Source organism: Saccopteryx leptura, chromosome 4 (genome assembly GCF_036850995.1).
Source record: "Saccopteryx leptura isolate mSacLep1 chromosome 4, mSacLep1_pri_phased_curated, whole genome shotgun sequence".
Lineage (NCBI taxonomy): Eukaryota > Metazoa > Chordata > Mammalia > Chiroptera > Emballonuridae > Saccopteryx > Saccopteryx leptura.
In genome coordinates, this window is record NC_089506.1 from 144702745 (window position 1) to 144721499 (window position 18755).

General features: G+C 37.6%; 1 protein-coding gene across 14 annotated transcripts in view; it reads right to left on the reverse strand.

Moving 5' to 3' along the window:
- MEF2C (myocyte enhancer factor 2C) overlaps positions 1–18755 on the reverse strand; it is a 168233-nt gene that overhangs the window by 87145 nt on the left and 62333 nt on the right. For 9 of the 14 annotated variants that reach the window (XM_066381816.1, XM_066381811.1, XM_066381818.1 and 6 more), the window contains 2 exons: positions 7837–7888; positions 5823–6015 (listed from right to left, as the gene is read on the reverse strand). In XM_066381816.1, coding sequence (XP_066237913.1) covers positions 5823–5876 — 54 coding nt within the window. In that variant the 5' untranslated portion in view covers positions 5877–6015; positions 7837–7888. Of the gene's footprint in view, positions 1–5822; positions 6016–7836; positions 7889–9154; positions 9287–18755 lie in introns of those variants that run through there. The other 5 variants (XM_066381810.1, XM_066381812.1, XM_066381822.1 and 2 more) reach the window with 2 other exon arrangements.

Sequence of the window (18755 nt, forward strand, 5' to 3'; positions counted from 1 at the left end):
ATTCTCTTTCCATCCACCAGCCTCATCTTCCATCAGCCAGTTCTCTGAAATGATTCTCTCACCCCTTTAGCTTTCAAAGACTCCTCTGCACTCCTGCTCTACTCTGTTCCACTTTCCTTCCAGCTCCCTGATACTTTTACAGGATAAAAACCCTGGTGCAACGAAGGTTCAGGCACCATATTTTAGTGTACTATACAGAGCAGGAGTTGTCTTAATGTAAATCATATTAATTATAACATGGTTCAAAGAGCATGAGCCTTTTTTTTTTTTTAATTATTATTCAGTGAGAGGAGAGGAGGCAGAGACAGACTTGCGCATGCCCTGGACTGGGATCAACCTGGCAAGCCCACTAGGGGGCGTTGCTTTGCCCATCTGTGGTGTTGCTCTATTGCTCAGTAACTGAGCTCTTCTTAGCGCCTGAGGCAGAGGCCATGGAGCCATCCTCAGTGCCCGGGCCAACTCGCTCCAATTGAGCCTTGGCTGCGAGGAGAAGAGAGAGGGGGGAGGGGGAGAGGGAGAAAAGCGAGAGGTGGAGGGGTGAAGAAACAGATGAGTGCTTCTTTTATGCGCCCTGACCAGGAATTGAACCTGGAACATCCACACACCAGGCCAACGCTCTACTGCTGAGCCAACCAGCCAGAGCCAAGAGCATGAGTCTTAGTAGAAATAGCTTAATATGGAAATTTATTAAGCATTTATTAAATGTTAGGTGCTTTACTTTTATTCCTTATTTTAATTATCTCAATGACCTAACGGGGTAGGTACTTTTTATTTTTTTTAGCTTTTTAAAAATTTGTTTTAGATTTTATTTATTGATTTTTAGAGAGAGGAGAGAGAGAAAGAGAGAGAGAGAGAGAGAGAGAGAGAGAGTAAAGAAAGAAGAGAAGCAGGAAGCATCAACTCAATAATGGTTTCCTTTATGTGCCTTGACCAGGCAAGGCCAGGGTTTTTTTGTTTGTTTGTTTGTTTTTTGGGTTTTTTTTTGTATTTTTCTGAAGCTGGAAACGGGGAGAGACAGTCAGACTCCCGCATGTGCCCGACCGGGATCCACCTGGCACGCCCACCAAGGGGCAACGCTCTGCCCACCAGGGGGCAATGCTCTGCCCCTCCGGGGCGTCGCTCTGTTGCGACCAGAGCCACTCTAGCGCCTGGGGCAGAGGCCAAGGAGCCATCCCCAGCACTCGGGCCATTTTTGCTCCAATGGGGCCTCGAAGGCCAGGGTTTTGAACTGAGACCTCAGCATTCCAGGTGGATGTTTTATCCACTGTGCCACCACAGGTCTGGTGGTGCTATTTTTTAAATTTTCACTCTATTACTGATGAGGGAACTGATGAGACTCAAAGATGTTAAGTTACTTGCTAGAGGGCCATACAGCTAGGTAGGTGGCACAACTGGTACCAGAACTAGGTGTGTGTGTGTCTCTACAACTGTGCTCATTACCATTATACTAGACTGGGTGCAGTATGATGTACTTGGGAAAAGCTATGACCTAATACTATGCTCTTAGCCATTATACTATATAGGAGGGAGTAAGATTTAGTTGAGAAAATTATGTATTTTGTGTTTTAATCTGAAAGATTTGGGCTCAAACCTTGGCCACCTCTTAGTATTAACTGACTTCAAAGCTTTGCATGATTTGGGCTCTGACTAGAATTCAATTTTTTCACTTATCTCTCTAAAGTTATACACACGAGGGTCAAGTTCCACGAGGGTTTCTGAGAAAACTCTTTCTTTTTTCAAGAAGCTTTGCAAATCCTGTTCCCTCTGGAACGCTGTCACCTGCTGGGCTCTGACAGTCTTAACGCCCCCATCTTCAGAGGCATGTCTCTGACCCCATCTAAATAAAGCATCTCCTGCTATTCCTTCATAGCACTTTGATCATTTCATTCATAGCACATATGAACAAAAATTTTGTTCTATATTAATGTATTTCCTGGCTGATTAATCCCACTAGGTCAGAGATCCATAAACTATGACTGCAAATTACAGGCCAAACCGAGCCTGTCTCCTGCCCCACCTTCCTTTCGTCTGTCGAGTTTTACTAAACACAGGCTCATTTAGTCACCTGCACCTGTCCATGGCTGCTTTAAGCGCTGGGGTAGGGCTGAGCATGGGTCACCAAAAACATCTGCTATCTGGCCCTTTACAGAGAAAGTTGGCTGACTTTTGCAATAGTTGATAAGTGGGATGTGATTCTTCTTGTTTATCATTGAATACGTAATGTTAGGCACACTGCAATTGAATATTTGTAGATTTAATAAATAAATAATTATTCAGCTGTAAATGGGACTATAGTTCTTGGAACTTGTAGCTTCTTTTATTAAGTTATCTGAAAATTTCTGTAAAACAAATTGAGAATTCAAGATTTTATTTTCACATATTAGCTTAAGAAATCCATCTAGTTTTCTTAGAAACTCTGTAAAATTTAAAACTATGTTAATATTTTCCCACCCTTAAACTATATTACAAGTGTACAATTGGAGTTTCTGAATTTTAGCTGTTCCCTACTCCATTAGAGAAGATAAAATAAGGGCAAAATTCAATTTAAACTGTGAGCTGCTCTGTCTTACAACAGTTTCACTTCTAAATGATATACAACTTATCACATCAGTTCTGCAATATTTCATTTCACACTTTACACCTGTATTTCTTATTCTGTAAAAACACACCCTGTTCTCTGTATTGCCAAATAAACCCCTGTAATGGCAGAGCAGGCTTTTACTACTTTTCAGAAAAGGTGCCTGTGAACTATCGTGTGAGGCTCCATTAAGGAGTCTACAGTGGAGGAATCTTCAACAAGGGCCACGCAGTGACCTTTCTCTTTTCAACATGTGAACACACAGTTTAAAGGAAGTCCAGTGTGGGGTACCTCCGTACTTTGTGTGACACACTATTGCAGATTTGTGGGTATTGACTGTTAGAAGTGACCTACCTCTTATAACCTTTCTCCCCAATGGTTCTTATGACCGCTCTTGGAGTATGTGAGACGCATGCATGACAAACATTTATAAGTAAGATGGCTGTTGAAAATTGTCAATGGCATCTAAAATAACCACTGAAATTCATGTTAAAACATAGCAGTTTACAATGTTACTAATTCTATTTAATAAGACTGTTGAATTACAGAGCCTACTCCCTGTAATTCAGCTACTAAGACTTAAAAACAAAAAGAACTAAATAGATCCTAAATTTTGTAGAGTAAAATGAAGAGATTTGTCTTCAGGGTTAAGAAAAATTAAATAATTTTTAAATTAAATAATTTTTCTTCTCCTAAAGTAATTATGATTTTTAAAACGGGTGAGAGTCATAGCAATTGTAGACACAACTATATTTAAGTTAAGAAAAGATGTTCAATTATTAGCTCAAAAGTATGGTGTTAAAATTCCTATATCCCTGTATGAGTTTTATGTTTCTTTATAAAGTATAAAGAAAGCTCATGAATTCCACCTGCAAACTTTTCTTCTTTCTTTGCAAGCAAAAGGAAGATACAATGAGTTTTATGAACCTAAAAATTATTTGGTATTATTCATAAAGTATAGGTGCTAATTCATATACTTTTTGACTATACCCAAAATGAATTCTAGTACAAATAACTGGGTCTAAACCAGGGGTTGGGAACCTATGGCTCGCGAGCCTGATGTGGCTCTTTTGATGGCTGCATCTGGCTCACAGACAAATCTTTAATAAAAATAATAATAATGTTAAAATATAAAACATTCTCATGTATTACAATCCATTCATTTCCTACCACTCATGTTCATGGTTGCGGGTGGCTGGAGCCAATCACAGCTGTCCTCTGGGACAACACCAAATTTTTATTGGATAATGCCTAACGTATACGGGTTGTATGGCTCTCACGGAATTACATTTTAATATATGTGGCGTTCATGGCTCTCTCAGCCAAAAAGGTTCCCGACCCCTGTTCTAAACAGTCAAGTTACATAATGTTCAATATTTCAGTTTTAATTTTAATTTCAATCTATAAACAAATTTAAAAATACTGTGGTTTTATATTGAAAAAATACTGCTTTTTTGGCTTGACCCATATACCAATAAACAATATGTAAAAAAATACTGTGTAAATACAGTATAAATCTTAGCATTAGTCATCCTTTAACTCAATTTTCAGTCAAAAATAGTTTAAGTAGCCCTGGCCGGTTGGCTCAGTGGTAGAGCGTTGGCCTAGCGTGCGGAGGACCCGGGTTCTTTTCCCGGCCAGGGCACACTGGAGAAGCGCCCATTTACTTCTCCACCCCTCCGACGCGCTTTCCTCTCTGTCTCTCTCTTCCCCTCCCGCAGCCAAGGCTCCATTGGAGCAAAGATGGCCCGGGCACTGGGGATGGCTCTTTGGCCTCTGCCTCAGGCGCTAGAGTGGCTCTGGTCGCAATATGGCGACGCCCAGGATGGGCAGAGCATCGCCCCCTGGTGGGCAGAGCGTAGCCCCTGGTGGGCGTGCGGGTGGATCCCGGTCGGGCGCATGCGGGAGTCTGTCTGACTGTCTCTCCCCGTTTCCAGCTTCAGAAAAATGAAAAAAAAAAAAAAATAGTTTAAGTATTTGTATCTTGAATTATAAACATAAAAATCTAAAAAGTTTCTTTACCTCTTAATAGCATACTGGATTTGACAGCATAAATAACAATGTCTATTTATTATAATTTACACTTGTAACAATATAATATACTGCTCACAAAACTTAAGGGACATTTCATAGCTTTATATTCATTTTGAAATATCCCCTAATTTTTGTGAGCAGTATATTTTAAACCATGAATCAGTTCTAGTGTCATAAGTTCAAGAAAATAGAAAAGGACAATACAGAAGACAGACTGTCTTTATGTAAGGGAAATTACAGTCTTGTAGGGCATCTTCAAAGCTGTCCTCTTAGCTCTCCCGAGTTTAAACAGGGAACAGGCAAGCTTCTCTCTTCCCTGGTCAAAGCATGCCTGTCTTACAGGTTGTCCCTCCATCTGCAATGGCTGGGATCTGGCAGTACTGTCATTTCTCTCCCAGGAACTCTTATTTGATATTTAACATCAAAATACTTACAATCCACCCACCTCTCCTTACACTGTCTACCACTCTCCCCAAGTGTGAAGAAAAAGTACAGTAGTCAGATCACAGGTATTTGTCATAACGTGTCTTTGTTGAATAGAACTTTTGGATGTATAATGCCTTTAGAAGAGATTAGTTATATCATGCAGATATTATCACTGGAGTTATAGAAAAAATTTTAATATCATCTTCCTCTAAGTTTATAAAAATCAGGGTTTAAAGAAAGTAGTATGAATTAACTAATACTTCTTGTTTATATATTTTAAGTTACTAATATTTTATGTGGGTGCTTATTGCTGTTATCAGGACATATTAAATATTTTGCATATATTTCAAAGTCTGTGAATAGAATGAAAGCCATTTTTATTCAGGATATTTAGTCTATAATAAACCTTTTAAATGGATCATCACAAAACGCTTTGTGTCCATGAATATAAGAATATCTTTGTTTGATGATGCATATAATGTAGCAACACTATGATTATTAATTCTTAGTTATTAAGTTACTTATATTGCACAAGTACAGCTCTTACTTAGAATCAGGTTGAAGTAAAAAGTGAATAATCATAAGTGTATAAACTAAATTACTAAAAGATAAGGTGGTCTCTCCCCCCTTTATATATGAGACTATTAGTACTTAAACTAGGAACGTTTCATTCACTAACACTTTTCTCAATGGATGTTTATAAGTTCAGGACCCTTACCATATCTAGGGAAAATGTAATAAATAGTCCATATAAATAATGATACAAAAAGGTAACCCCACTCACCTGTCTGTTACGTTCATCCATAATCCTTGTAATCTGAATCTTTTTTCTCCCCATAGTCCCCGTTTTTCTTCTCTCTCTCGTCCCTGAAATTATGTATTTTTTCTTTCCTTTTCTCTCTCTTTCCTGCTTCCTCCAAACAAATCTCCTTCTTCAGCACTTGCACTGCTCAGTTCCCAGATTCCTGCATTTGTTCCTGCAAACAAAAAAGAAAAACACCCCTGTAACAACAGCAAGTCAGTTTCACAGAACATACTCTAATTAAAAAAAACAACTACATGGCAGTAAGCCAATCAAATGAATGAAATAAAGTGCTTCTAAAAAGTATATGTTATATCACATGCAGGAGCACATCAAGTAGGATCGGTTTGTTTTTATAATTAAAATAATTTCATAAGTAATTTAACAGGTCATTTAAATGACGAGAACTATGATTTAAAGCCCGACAGTTGAAACATATCTTTTACAAAGAGATTCTTAATGTTTTTTAATAAAATTAAGTGACTATTTTCACCCTTCTGTTGTGAAAAATTACCTAAATCAGAGAGTTAATGAACCTTTATGTACCTGGCTATGCTAAGTAGGGCAGCCTATTCATTTCTGAAGGGAAAACAATCTCATGTTTTGACAGCAGAGGTGATAACGTCCCTCGTTATGCAAATAGGATGGACTATTATGAAAGTGGTATTTGATCGATGTAAATGTCAAATAATTTAAATCTAAATCCTTTTAATCTTATTTTTAAAAAGTCACTGCTACGAAAACATAAAAAGAATATAGGATATTTAATCTTATGTAGCAAGCACTATAAGGAGATCTTTTCCTTTTGAAAGCACTTAAGTTATATCTTCAATACAAAAATCCAAAAAGAGTATCATTCATAGAAAAGAAAAAAAAGGTGCAAAAATTAGAATATTACTCCATTTATAACTACATTTTTTATAATAAGACATCAGTGCTCTCAATTTAAATGTTTTAAAAAACACCTGTGTCTCTTTAGGGGGCAATACACAAAGTTATTGAAGCTTGCTATTATACACTGAATTAATATTAAAGAAATGTTTAATATTAATATTGGTCATGAATTAATATTAAAGAAATGATCATCAATAATATATGATAAACCCAGAGAATCTAGTATTATTTAATTTAATATTTTAAGCCCAGTATTAAAGTATATACTTTGCTTTGTTTTAAAGTACATCTGAAAATATTTGATTAAAAGTGAATTGCCGTGAAATGTGGAAGTTAACAGAAAAGCTTCTTCATTTGCAGCGACGGCTTCAATTATTCTATACCGTCTCATGTCAAAGGGCGCAATTTCTCTGCACACCGCCCAGAATTTCCCTGTGTATTTTAGCTGGTGTCTGCCAACCAACCTGATAAATTCCCAGGTGTATTATGTAACGCTAAGCCAATAACCTGGCTATTTAATAGATTAGTTGGCTCCAATTCAAGATTATTGGAATAGGAAAGTGTTACATACTTGGTCTGATCATCAGCACTCTTTTGATTTAATTTAATTTTTAAATTCTTCATCACCTTGAGTAATTTTTTAAAATTTTTAAGTTTTCTGTGATTATCTCTTTGCAGAAGTTATTATGATAGAATTAGTTCTGGTGGATTAAGCGCTGCTTAAATACTAAAACCATCAATTCTCTTTTGGCCAATGCCTTTCTATTAAACTGCAGCTCACTTCTGCTTCTGAGAGTACATGTATGTATTGAGTAACATCATGACCACACAGTGGTCATCAAAAACTATTACTCCAGCGGTAATTTTAAATGTTAGAAGTAGCTCAAAAGTTTTAGAGAGTTATATAAATAACATACATTTGACAAATACACATGAAAAAATTAGCTATATTAAGATATATTAAATCACATTAAAACACAAAAATCCACAAAGCACAATTGCATCATATATTCACTGTTGCCACTGTCCATTTACCTATTTTTAGAAATGGTCTTAAATATCACTCAAGTGGGCAACTTCCCTCTGTTTTGTATAGTCTTACCTTGGAAGCAAGCAGCAAGTTAGAATGGTATTTCCCATCCATGTGCAAGACCCTAAAGAGACGCATAGGCTTCCGTTATCACAGAAACGCCAACCCATGAATCCACAGCAAATGCAAATAGGATGATTTCCTTTCTTTCATTTAGCTGAGGCCGAGGCACTATCGGCTTACAGGACTATGCCTGCCTAAGCGCTTATTCACTTTAAGGTGGAAGGTCAGGGTGAGCAGATTAGAGTGTGGTGACAAGGCTGGCAAGACTTCTACAGATCCTGCTTTCAAAATACAAATACCCAGACAGACGAGTGGAGATACACCCCTGGAGAAAAGCCTGCTCTGAGGGACGGAGAGAGCTCCTGCCGCACCAGACTCAGGAGAGTTCCTCCGTCCAACAGCCACCCTGTACTCACAGCTTTGACAGAGAGACGCTTCTTCAAAAGGGCAGAGCAAGGATTTTTTTTAATTCTTAAAACATGACAAAAAAGTATATTGCTAGAAGAAATTGATATGTATATGTCAAATATAAATATTCAATAGTTGATAAAAATGCCACTGAATGTAGTTTCCTTTATGAAATATGCAAGATAATGTATAGAGAAGCAAGTGTAAATTTCAATAAAATTAAAATATTCCTTTTTCTGTAAAAATGAGTATTTCTTCAAGTGTTGCCTTTTGAAGATTTCTACAATGCAAAATTTTATACCAGTAAGTATATATGTGCAGTAATATGTGGTGATGATGGGACTTTTCCTTAAGTAAAATGTGCTATGAAACATATGGCTTAGAACATTTGATTATGAATCACCAATTTCAAGGCTCTCAGTAAAAATTCAAAGAGAGGAAGGTCAACAACAGCTCAGTATTTGTTTTGTTAGCATAATTACTTCTCTAACCTGATTTTTATGCAAAAATTATATTGTAAGGTTGGTTCCAAGTATTAATTTGTAGGAAGCCCCAAGAAGCTGAGGAAGAGATTATATAACTGTAGTGATCTGTAACATTGTCTGCTATGCACATGAAGAAAGGAATAGAACAGCTAAACTGCAAGTAGTAGAATTTCAAGTTATGTTGAAAACTTTCAATGCATACAATCAACCCTAAGCTTAAAATAATTCCAGCAGGCTTGCCGCTACTTCAGGAAAGAAGTATTCTTGGAAAATGACAGAGTTCCAGAGAAACAATCAGTAATTTAAAAAAAGAAAAGAAAAGGAAAGAAAAAAGAAAAGCTCTACCATATTTACATTCTACAGAGTCCTAGTTTTCTGCATTGTTTTTCTGTTTGCCTACCTAAATATAAGGAAAATAAAATCAGGCTGCTTACTAAAAAGGGGAACTTCATTATGGCAGGCTTCTCTGTTCTCTTTGAGTTCAGCATAAGCAGACAGATGAAGGCAAAGTGCTGTGAGACCCCAGTACAGAAAAATTTCCCATGGACAGATGCTAAAGATCCTTCTCCCACTGGCTCTCATTTATAAACAAATTCCCTTGAGTGATAACACACCTCCCCCTCCTTTCTCCCTCCCTCACTCCCTCCCTTCCTCCCTCTTTCTTGCTCCCTTCCTCCCTCCCTCCTTCCAGCCTTCCTACAAATCCCTCCCAGTAACACAGAGTAGTCTTGACAGAATGGCAGGAAACACGCACAGACTGGTCAGGGAAGGATATGATGTCAGCAACCACGAACAATAAAAGGTGTAAAGGTGCTTCCTTCCCTAAACTGTCCCAGAAGTGTAAAATGGGAACCAAAACTCTTCACTTCCTTCTCTGAGCAGAACTGGCTGAGTGTACTGTGTTGCACACCCCACACAGCGAGGCCTTTGAGAGGTTCAGATAAGGGACAATGAGCAAAATCCAGACATGGGGGCAAAAATTGTAATTTCTATTTTTAAAACACCTAAGAAAAATCCATTTCAGCTCTAGGATTTTTGCCTGATTGCTTTAACAAATAAAAATTAGAAAACCAACAAGTTCACTCTGGTAAAGACGATATACTGCAATTACCATTTATCATGCCTCAGAAAAACTGTCACAGTTGATGTGGTCACATAATCTTAATTTACCCTTCGAGGCAAATCAAGAATTTTATACAATCAAAGAGCCAAAAGGATATATTATATTTTTGGTAAAAAATAAAATTGTCCAAAAATCAATGTTGGTAAAATAAAGTGATTACTCTTTGGTACCCATCTTTCAAAAAAAAAAAAAAAAAAAGAAAAGGAAAAGACATATACTGACTGGGTAGAATAGGTTCCGATGGTATTAAAGCCCTCAAAGTTCTTTCAGAAAATGCAGACTAAGAACAAAGTAGGTAACAAAAACTTTCAGTATAAAGAGAAACTATTATAATCACATCAGTATTAGGTTCTTTCTAAAATGAAAATGGCAGTCTCCCATAAGGTTTCTGTAGGAACAAAACCACATATCAAGTGGATCTGAGTCATCTTCAAATTTCAATCATCTTCCCACAACACTTTGATTTAGAAATTAAACATAACCTTCAGTTATGTGTTTTGATCTTAGAAACTGCCATGCCACATTAAAAGATGTGGGAAGAAATTAATTCTCTTCTGCTAAACTTATCTTTTCAAAGCACGTATTTTGCTATAATAAGCGCAATATAGTCACTCAAATAAAAACAGCCAATGAATAATGATAAAACATTAAAATATGGGATGTCAATTTGCAAAGAAAGAATTCTGGCATTCTTTTACTCACACCGGCAAATATCTTTTTCTTTGACTCACATCTCCCCTAACACTCGCATCTTCATATTATGTTTTGTAAAAACTCAAGGATGAAAACCAAACACACTATATCACAAAAGAAATTATATTGATAAATAAACACACAAGCTGGATACTTAATAAGGAACAAAAATGATCATAAGTCCAGTTGCTGCAAGATTGGTATTACTGATTCAAACAATTAAATGATTCATTATTACTTTAAGTGGAAAATGTTGCTCATTATGGTACATCTAGATACATTTAACTTTCTACTTTATGATATGTTGGAAAGACATGTGAGACATCTAATTATATTTTAGTTAAAGCGAACAAGTAAACTTTTACTTTTTTTCCCATAAGAGGTATTCTGAACTTCAAAGATATAATTATTATTACTCTTACTGTTACTTGACTATGTGATATCTTATGTGTTCAAGAATATTTCCTTGGTCCTAAAAGTCACTCCATATCTCTAAGCTTACTATGTATTGTACAGAGTGTTATCTTATCCTAGCTAAAAATGAAAGCTGAGTTCATGTTAAAGACACACAGCCAATCCTCATTTTCTTATGTGTAAAACAAGAACAGCCAATTCTTTCCCACTGGATAAATGTGATCATGCCAACAAGTTATTTCCTCTATCTATTCCAGTTTAGAGCCAGGATGATGAATTTTGAGTCATCTTCAAGTTTCAGTAACGTAATATCACACATATAAATAATAAATAATGTTAATGGTCTTTTCTGCCAAACTCCTTACTACAGGGCCTTTGCATCTGCAATTCCCTCTGCCTAGGATGCTCTTACTTCCAGTCTCTGTGCCTCCATAACTTCTTCCCTTCCTTCCTGTTTCACCCCCTCAGGAAGCATTCTGTGCTCTCCTGAGCACATCACATTCCCGAAAGTGGACTCCCCACACCCTGTCTTCCTTCGTAGCACTGTCACAACGGAAACTGCATGTCTGCTCAAGACCTGTGGGCCACGTATGTTTTGTCTCACTTTGGGTCCCCAGTTATCTTCTCCAGTGCCAGATACACAGTAGGATTAGACTATTCGTAGCATACAATTGATTGATTAATGAATAAATTTAAGATTTGTGTCTCTCAGGTCAGTATTTTCTACAGTTCCTATTTTTAATGACTACTACTAAGATTGCTTTCATATTTTTGTCTATACAGTGATAACTGGTAACCTGATACTTAATCCTCTGTCATATTTATATAGCATCTCATTTATGGAATAAGAAGAATTTATACTGAGAAGTAGAAGCTGAATGGATTTTGAAGTCAGGAAGCTCAGGGTTTGAACTCTTGCTCAATACTTAGAAGCTGAGTGACTACAGAGTGATGAGTGAACCCCCTGGAGTCCCTGTGTACTTGCCCTATGAAAGGTAGGAATGTACTTCTTCATTTGCAGGATAATTACAATCATTAAACCCGGTACTACAGGTGAAGTGCTGGGTACACAGTAGTACTGGGAAGCTAGCCTACAACTTGTAAAACCACTCAGTTTTGAAATATAAACTCAGCCCTATCCTACAGTAAGTCTATCAAGTGAATCACAGTACTTACACTACGAAGACCTCACTTTGCAGAATTAATGATGAAAAGCTTTTAACAGGTATTGTTTCATTTATTCCTTAACAATAATCATTATATGAAGAAAAAAATTACAGGGTTACAAAAATTAAGAAGTTTCTCTTAAGTATCAGTCATGGAAGAGCTTCAGGCTGCAAAAGTAGAAATAACTAGGGAAATATGTCAATTTTCCCAATGACCACGGCTGCTGAAAACTCTATATTAATGCTTCTAGTCCTACTTTAGTATCTTTCCCCAAGGACAAAAAGAGATGAAATGTATGTCAGAAATATAATAAGGCTAAAAAGAAACTCGTTTTAAAAAGCCCTGCAATTAACTTAATAAGTGGGCCTAACCTGCCATTAACATTGACATAAATCATTTTATTTACACAGTTCTAGAATTTAGGACACACATACCTTTAAGCAACTGTATTGTATTGTCAACAATACCTAAGAGGGAGGCAGAGCCTCCCTGTCATGGTTAACTGTGGTATATTTTGTCTTGGATGTTTCCTTCACACCGCTGCTTAAACAGCATTCTAGTTCCCCATGCCAAAATAAACGCCAAATGGTCTAAATATGTCAGAGCCTCATGCTATTCGCCTACACCACCATTGTTAGTCTTTCCACATCATATTAAGTAATTAATTCAGTGTTTTATCATGTCTTTGATTTCCTAATTTTTCATAACAGTACAGCCACCATGTTTTCTTTCAAAGGCCATTCAGTGACGTGGCAGGGCTTGCCACAAAGGGAAAGTCTACACTGTCCTCCTCGCAAAGCAAGAGCTGCTGGTTTAGCATCCCACAGTGTGTTCTGTTTCCCAGCTGTAGGCTTTCTCTAAGCACATGCAGCTGGATTTTTTGTAGCTGTTATTGAACAAAGCAAGTTAAGCACTGTACAATACCAGTACCAGGGCAACGGAACCGTCAGCCGTCGAAGCAAGCTAGGCTTCCAGGGGGCGATGTTGCTATTCTACACTTTCATCGTATTATAGCAAAAATCGGAATTTCCAGGCATCTCTTGATCTTGTCAGAAAAAAATTGTTATGTTCATTATCTTTTTTTACTATATCATATTTCACTATAAAATGGAAATACTAAACAATATTTTTCTCTCAAAAGTCTGTATGTATTGGATACCACTTGCAGCCTTACTGACACATTTGTCTGTGTATGTGTGCAGAAAGAATATTTTCCTGCAAAACTGCAGCAAATGGAAAAAATAACAACATTTTACTTTTTTCATAATGTGTAGATAAAACAAAAACAGTATATTGTAAGGCTTCTGAGTAGTCCTGAGTATTATCACTAACTAGTAAATAATCACATTACGCAGTTTATATTATGGTTAAAAGGACATTCTAAGTAAAGGCATTATTTTATTTTATACTCAGACATGATTGAAAATTATGTACTTGGAAATAATTTGCTTGTTATTTACCTTCCCAATTTTTCTAACACTTAAAGATGACCTTGAACTAAGAAGAAACACAACTGCCCTGCCAATATTTCTGTTACTCATTATATAGAATGTGCTTGACAAGTCATCTGCTATTTACAGTGAATGTCAGGTATTTTTGTCTCTAGATTTCAGCTAACTTTAGTGATATCCGAGAAGAGAGCGAGAGAGAAACAGGAACATTGATCTGTTCCTATCTGTTCCCTGACCGGGGATCGAACCAGCAACCCCTGTGCTTCGGGATTGTGCTCTAATCAGCTGAGCTATCCAGCCAGGGCTCAATTTTAGAAATTTTAAAAGTTTGCATAAGGCCCTGGCCAGTTTGCTCAGTGGTAGAGCACTGGCCCAGAGTGTGGATGTCCCGAGTTCGATTCCGAGGTCAGGGCACACAGAAGAAGTACCAATTTGTTTCTCCACCCCTCCTCTCACTTCTCTTTCTCTCTCTCTCTTCCCCTCCCCTCCTACAGCCATGGCTAGATAGGAGTGAGTAGTCCCCAGTTGCTGAGGATGGCTCCATGGCCTCTGCCTCAGGCACTAAGAAGAGCTGGGTTGCTGAACAAGGAAGCAATGCCCCAGATGGGCTGAGCACCGCTCCTTAGTGGGCTTGCCGGGTGGGTCCTGGTCAGGGCGCATGAGGGAGTCTGTCTAACAAGGGGAATCTGCCTCCCTTTGTCTCACTAAATTAAAAAAAAAGTTTACATAAAACCTCCCAAGCTAATATATATAATATTCAAAATGCCATACTATCTCTCAAAATACAAATACTTGATATTGCTATTATATGTGGCTCAACATGAAACCTAGTGATTCATCAATTTTTTTATTTCTCTTCATCTCTTTCATAGCATCCTAATCAACCTAATTAAGGCTTTGTTCATCTGAAAGCTCTGATGACAATTTGTTTAACTCTGTCCCACTGTGGTCTTCTTATAAGGAGAATTAAATCTAATCTCTGACAGCAATCATTAAATGATCCCAACTGGCCCCAATTAAGCCACATGGCTCATGGGCTTCCATATAGTCAAGTGCCAAGTTCTCTGTTTCATTTACACATCATTCTTTACCTTGGTTTATTTTCTTAAAGCCAATTAAGTATGTGTCTTATCAAGTAGAACTACATTTCCTTGAGTACACTAACTCAAGACACAGTGCAAAAAGTGCTTTGCAGTTACACTGAAGTATTATGCAGGACTGCTGAAGCCATTCTCTCTAGCTGTGTGCTATTAATGAATAAAAAACTTTCTATTTCCTCATGCTGAAATTGACCCATATGTTATCTTCTCAAAATAATGTACACGCTTACACACTTCTGGCTAACAGAAATCAGTAACTTTCACTATTTACCATGATCTTGTATGTAGTATCAACACTGAGTGAACCTTAATACTCTTTTTTTTTTTTTTTAACATCTGAAACGATCTCTTTATGACCCTTCAAAAGAGTGGCACCAAAGTAAGACTTCTGAAGTTAACCTTCTTTACCCTTAATTTCTGCTCTAATTTTTTCACATACGCTCAATTGTAAGCTCTGTAATGATGTTCCCAGGCCTTTCTCTTGAGCACAGGTAGCCTGAGGATTGAGAGCTCATTGATTGTGCGCCACTCCAGGGAGATGGCTGATTAAAATCAGCCTCACGAGGAGGAGTGGCTCCTATTCACATCCGGCTCTTTTTATTTTAAACTCTAATACCTGTATGGAAATTTGACCCCCCAGTGTTAGCACTGGAGAACCATGGTTTATAGCAGGAGTCGGAAACCTATGGCTCGTGAGCCAGATGTGGCTCTTTTGATGGCTGCATCTGGCTCGCAGACTAATCTTTAATTAAAAAAATAATAACGTTAAAAATATAAAACATTCTCATGTATTACAATCCATTCATTTCCTACCGCTCATGTTCATGGTTGCGGGTGGCTGGAGCCAATCACAGCTGTCCTCCGGGACAACACCAAATTTTTATTGGATAATGTGTAATGTACACGGGTTGTTGTATGGCTCTCATGGAATTGCATTTTAATATATGTGGCATTCATGGCTCTCTCAGCCAAAAAGGTTCCCGACCCCTGCTTTACAGAGTCCTTCATCTTTGACAGTTTCTTAGTCCATTACCTCGACTACTTTCCTATGAATTGAAATACATGCACTGTATTTTTTTTTTTGTATTTTTCTGAAGCTGGAAACGGGGAGAGACAGTCAGACAGACTCCCGCATGCGCCCGACCGGGATCCACCCGGCACGCCCACCAGGGGGCGACGCTCTGCCCACCAGGGGGCGATGCTCTGCCCCTCCGGGGCGTTGCTCTGCCGCGACCAGAGCCACTCTCGCGCCTGGGGCAGAGGACAAGGAGCCATCCCCAGCGCCTGGGCCATCTTTGCTCCAATGGAGCCTTGGCTGCGGGAGGGGAAGAGAGAGACAGAGAGGAAGGAGGGGGGGGTGGAGAAGCAAATGGGCGCTTCTCCTATGTGCCCTGGCCGGGAATTGAACCCGGGTCCCCCACACGCCAGGCCGATGCTCTACCGCTGAGCCAACCGGCCAGGGCTGTATTTTTTATATTTTGTCCAACTACAGCTATCACTGATCATCTGTTAGTATCTGATGCTGTTTATCTGTCACAGTTCTCAGAGCCGATGGATTAGAACATATCTGTTCACCCTAATCATTAAACCTGGACATCAGGATAGAGAACTCAAATAGACGCTATGCATCTTATAGGACATTAATCTTGATGAAACATGTAATTCTTATTACTTGACCATTAGATGTAACTGCAAAGAAAAAAAACACAATGAAATCTTTAACATGCTGATGTTTGGCAACACCTATAAAAAACGGTACAGGCATTTTCTTTATGAGAGATAAATATATGCTTGATCATCTCAATAAGTAACTGTTCTCAAAAGAGAAATATTCAAAATATTTATTCCAAAAGGCTGATGATTTAGAAAATAGTTACCAACCTCACATCTGACTGGCTTTCAAACAATGTATGATAAAAGTACTAAAATGTTAGTAAAGCAAAGCAGATGCTGGGGTGTCGCATTATGAAATATTTCTCACTGTATTATAGTAATCTCCAATAAGATTTGATGTTAATTTTAGAGCATGCTTCTGCTAAAAAGGGCAAACCCTGCAACAGATTTAGTACAAAGAAGCTGAAAATATCCTGTGGAAAAAAAAAATCTGTAGTGAAATCAGCCAGCCCAAATCCTGCCATTACTCAGCACTGCAGTGACGTGCGGATGTTTGTAGTGGTTTGAGGAACCAGCAGGGGTGGAAACTCCACATACTCGACTCCAACATGATTGCAATTGAACCTCATCAAAGTAAGAGCTCATAATTTGTCACAGAAAACAGCCAATTAACATATGTTAGAAAAAGGCTTCATAAAGATAATATATGATTAAAGACCCAGTGCAGCTGTTGGAAATCAAAACTATGCATTTAAAAAAGAAATCTCAGTCTCAGCTTCCGTATGGTTAAACTGATAATGGCTACTATGATTTTTTTTTTAAGTAGAAAAATATAATTACAGAGCTTCTCATAAGTTTGGGGTTATGGCAAAGGAGAACTGGGTACTGTGGCACTATTTACTATGCCTTACTTAGTTCTATAAATAGTCAAAGCCCTTGCCAGAACTCTGTAGTTACTTTGTTATAGTGCTATTTTAAAACACAGGCCTTCATTGTGAGCTAAATGGCCTTCAGGATGCACTTTGTAGTTATAGCATTCCTCTCAAAACTATATCCTCCCTTTATCTGTGCATAACTCCAGGACAAGAGGACTCTCCAGGACTGCCCCGGTCACTGTAAAACACGCTTGGGCTGTGTCACACATGGTTTTAATACTTCAGAACTTTTGTCAGGGTCGGTGGTCAGAAGGGTGAGAGTTAAATGTCAGACATGAGATTAAGATACATGAACACAGTGCAGATCCTCTGTCAGGACGCAATGCAGGCTACCTGCCACCTTCGGTACCGATGAATTACGTGTAACTATATATGTATTTGGTATATTTGTATCATAGATTTTAAACTTAACTTCAGCTTGGAACATGTAAGCAATCAAATCCTGGCTAAGCTGACTTCACTGAAGACCATGAGCCAAAATCATGATGCTTAATATTACAGCTAACAATGAAAAAGTTTGATCATTACTCACAGAGACATAAAAATGTCAAACATGATAGTAGGTGCCAGGGACACCACTGTGAACAAAACAAAGGTCCTGCTCTTCACAAAACATGTTTTAAAGAGGCAATAAACAAGCACACCAATATGATGACTTTAGAGAAGTGCTATAAAGCAAATACCACAGTGGAATAGGCTAGGGGGTAACTGAACAGAGAAGGGCAGAGGTGAATAGTACTGTCAGGGAAAGGTTAAGAAGGTAACATGTGAGGTGTGAACTAAACTGCAGATAGAATTAGGCAGTATTAGAAAAATAAATACTCCAGCACTTGGTCACTGGTAGTACAAACAGGGCTAATTCATAATTTCCTAAACCTCAGTTCCCTTATCTGTAGAATGGGAATAATTACACATTTATACTGTGATGAGGTTGTGAAGCTCAAATAAATTCAGAGCCACGTTCATTTGTAAAAATTCAGTTGGACACAATTCAATTTCATATATTTACCATGTAAACCTAGTTCTTTAATTCAATATTATATGATTTTATAAAAGTTATAAATCACTTAAAGCACTGGGGATATATGAGAATAATGTAAAAAATTTATAAATTAATTTTAATTGAATCCAAAAGTATGTCTTCTCTGGAAATGTGAATTATTTCATTAAAAGCAATGCCTACTAGTTGAAATAAGTTCATTTTGCAATGCTAAATATAGACAGCACCATAAATAATCTGACAAATACAATACACATTTTCTGCAAATGTAAAATATAGAATAATCTTTTTTAAATTGTATTTTTTATATCTTAGAAATAAAAAAAATTTACATTATTACTAATATAACTGAGTCATTGTGTTAGGTTGATTTATTTCCTTTCTCATAGGGCCCAACTCCCAAGCAATCAGCAGTTTTGATTAAGATCTCAGCAATATTTGAAAATCCCAGTGTCTCATTCTATGGGAAATATTCACATATCTTTGGACATACCCATCTAATGAGTAAGCTATATAGCCTCAAGTCAAACAGATTAAT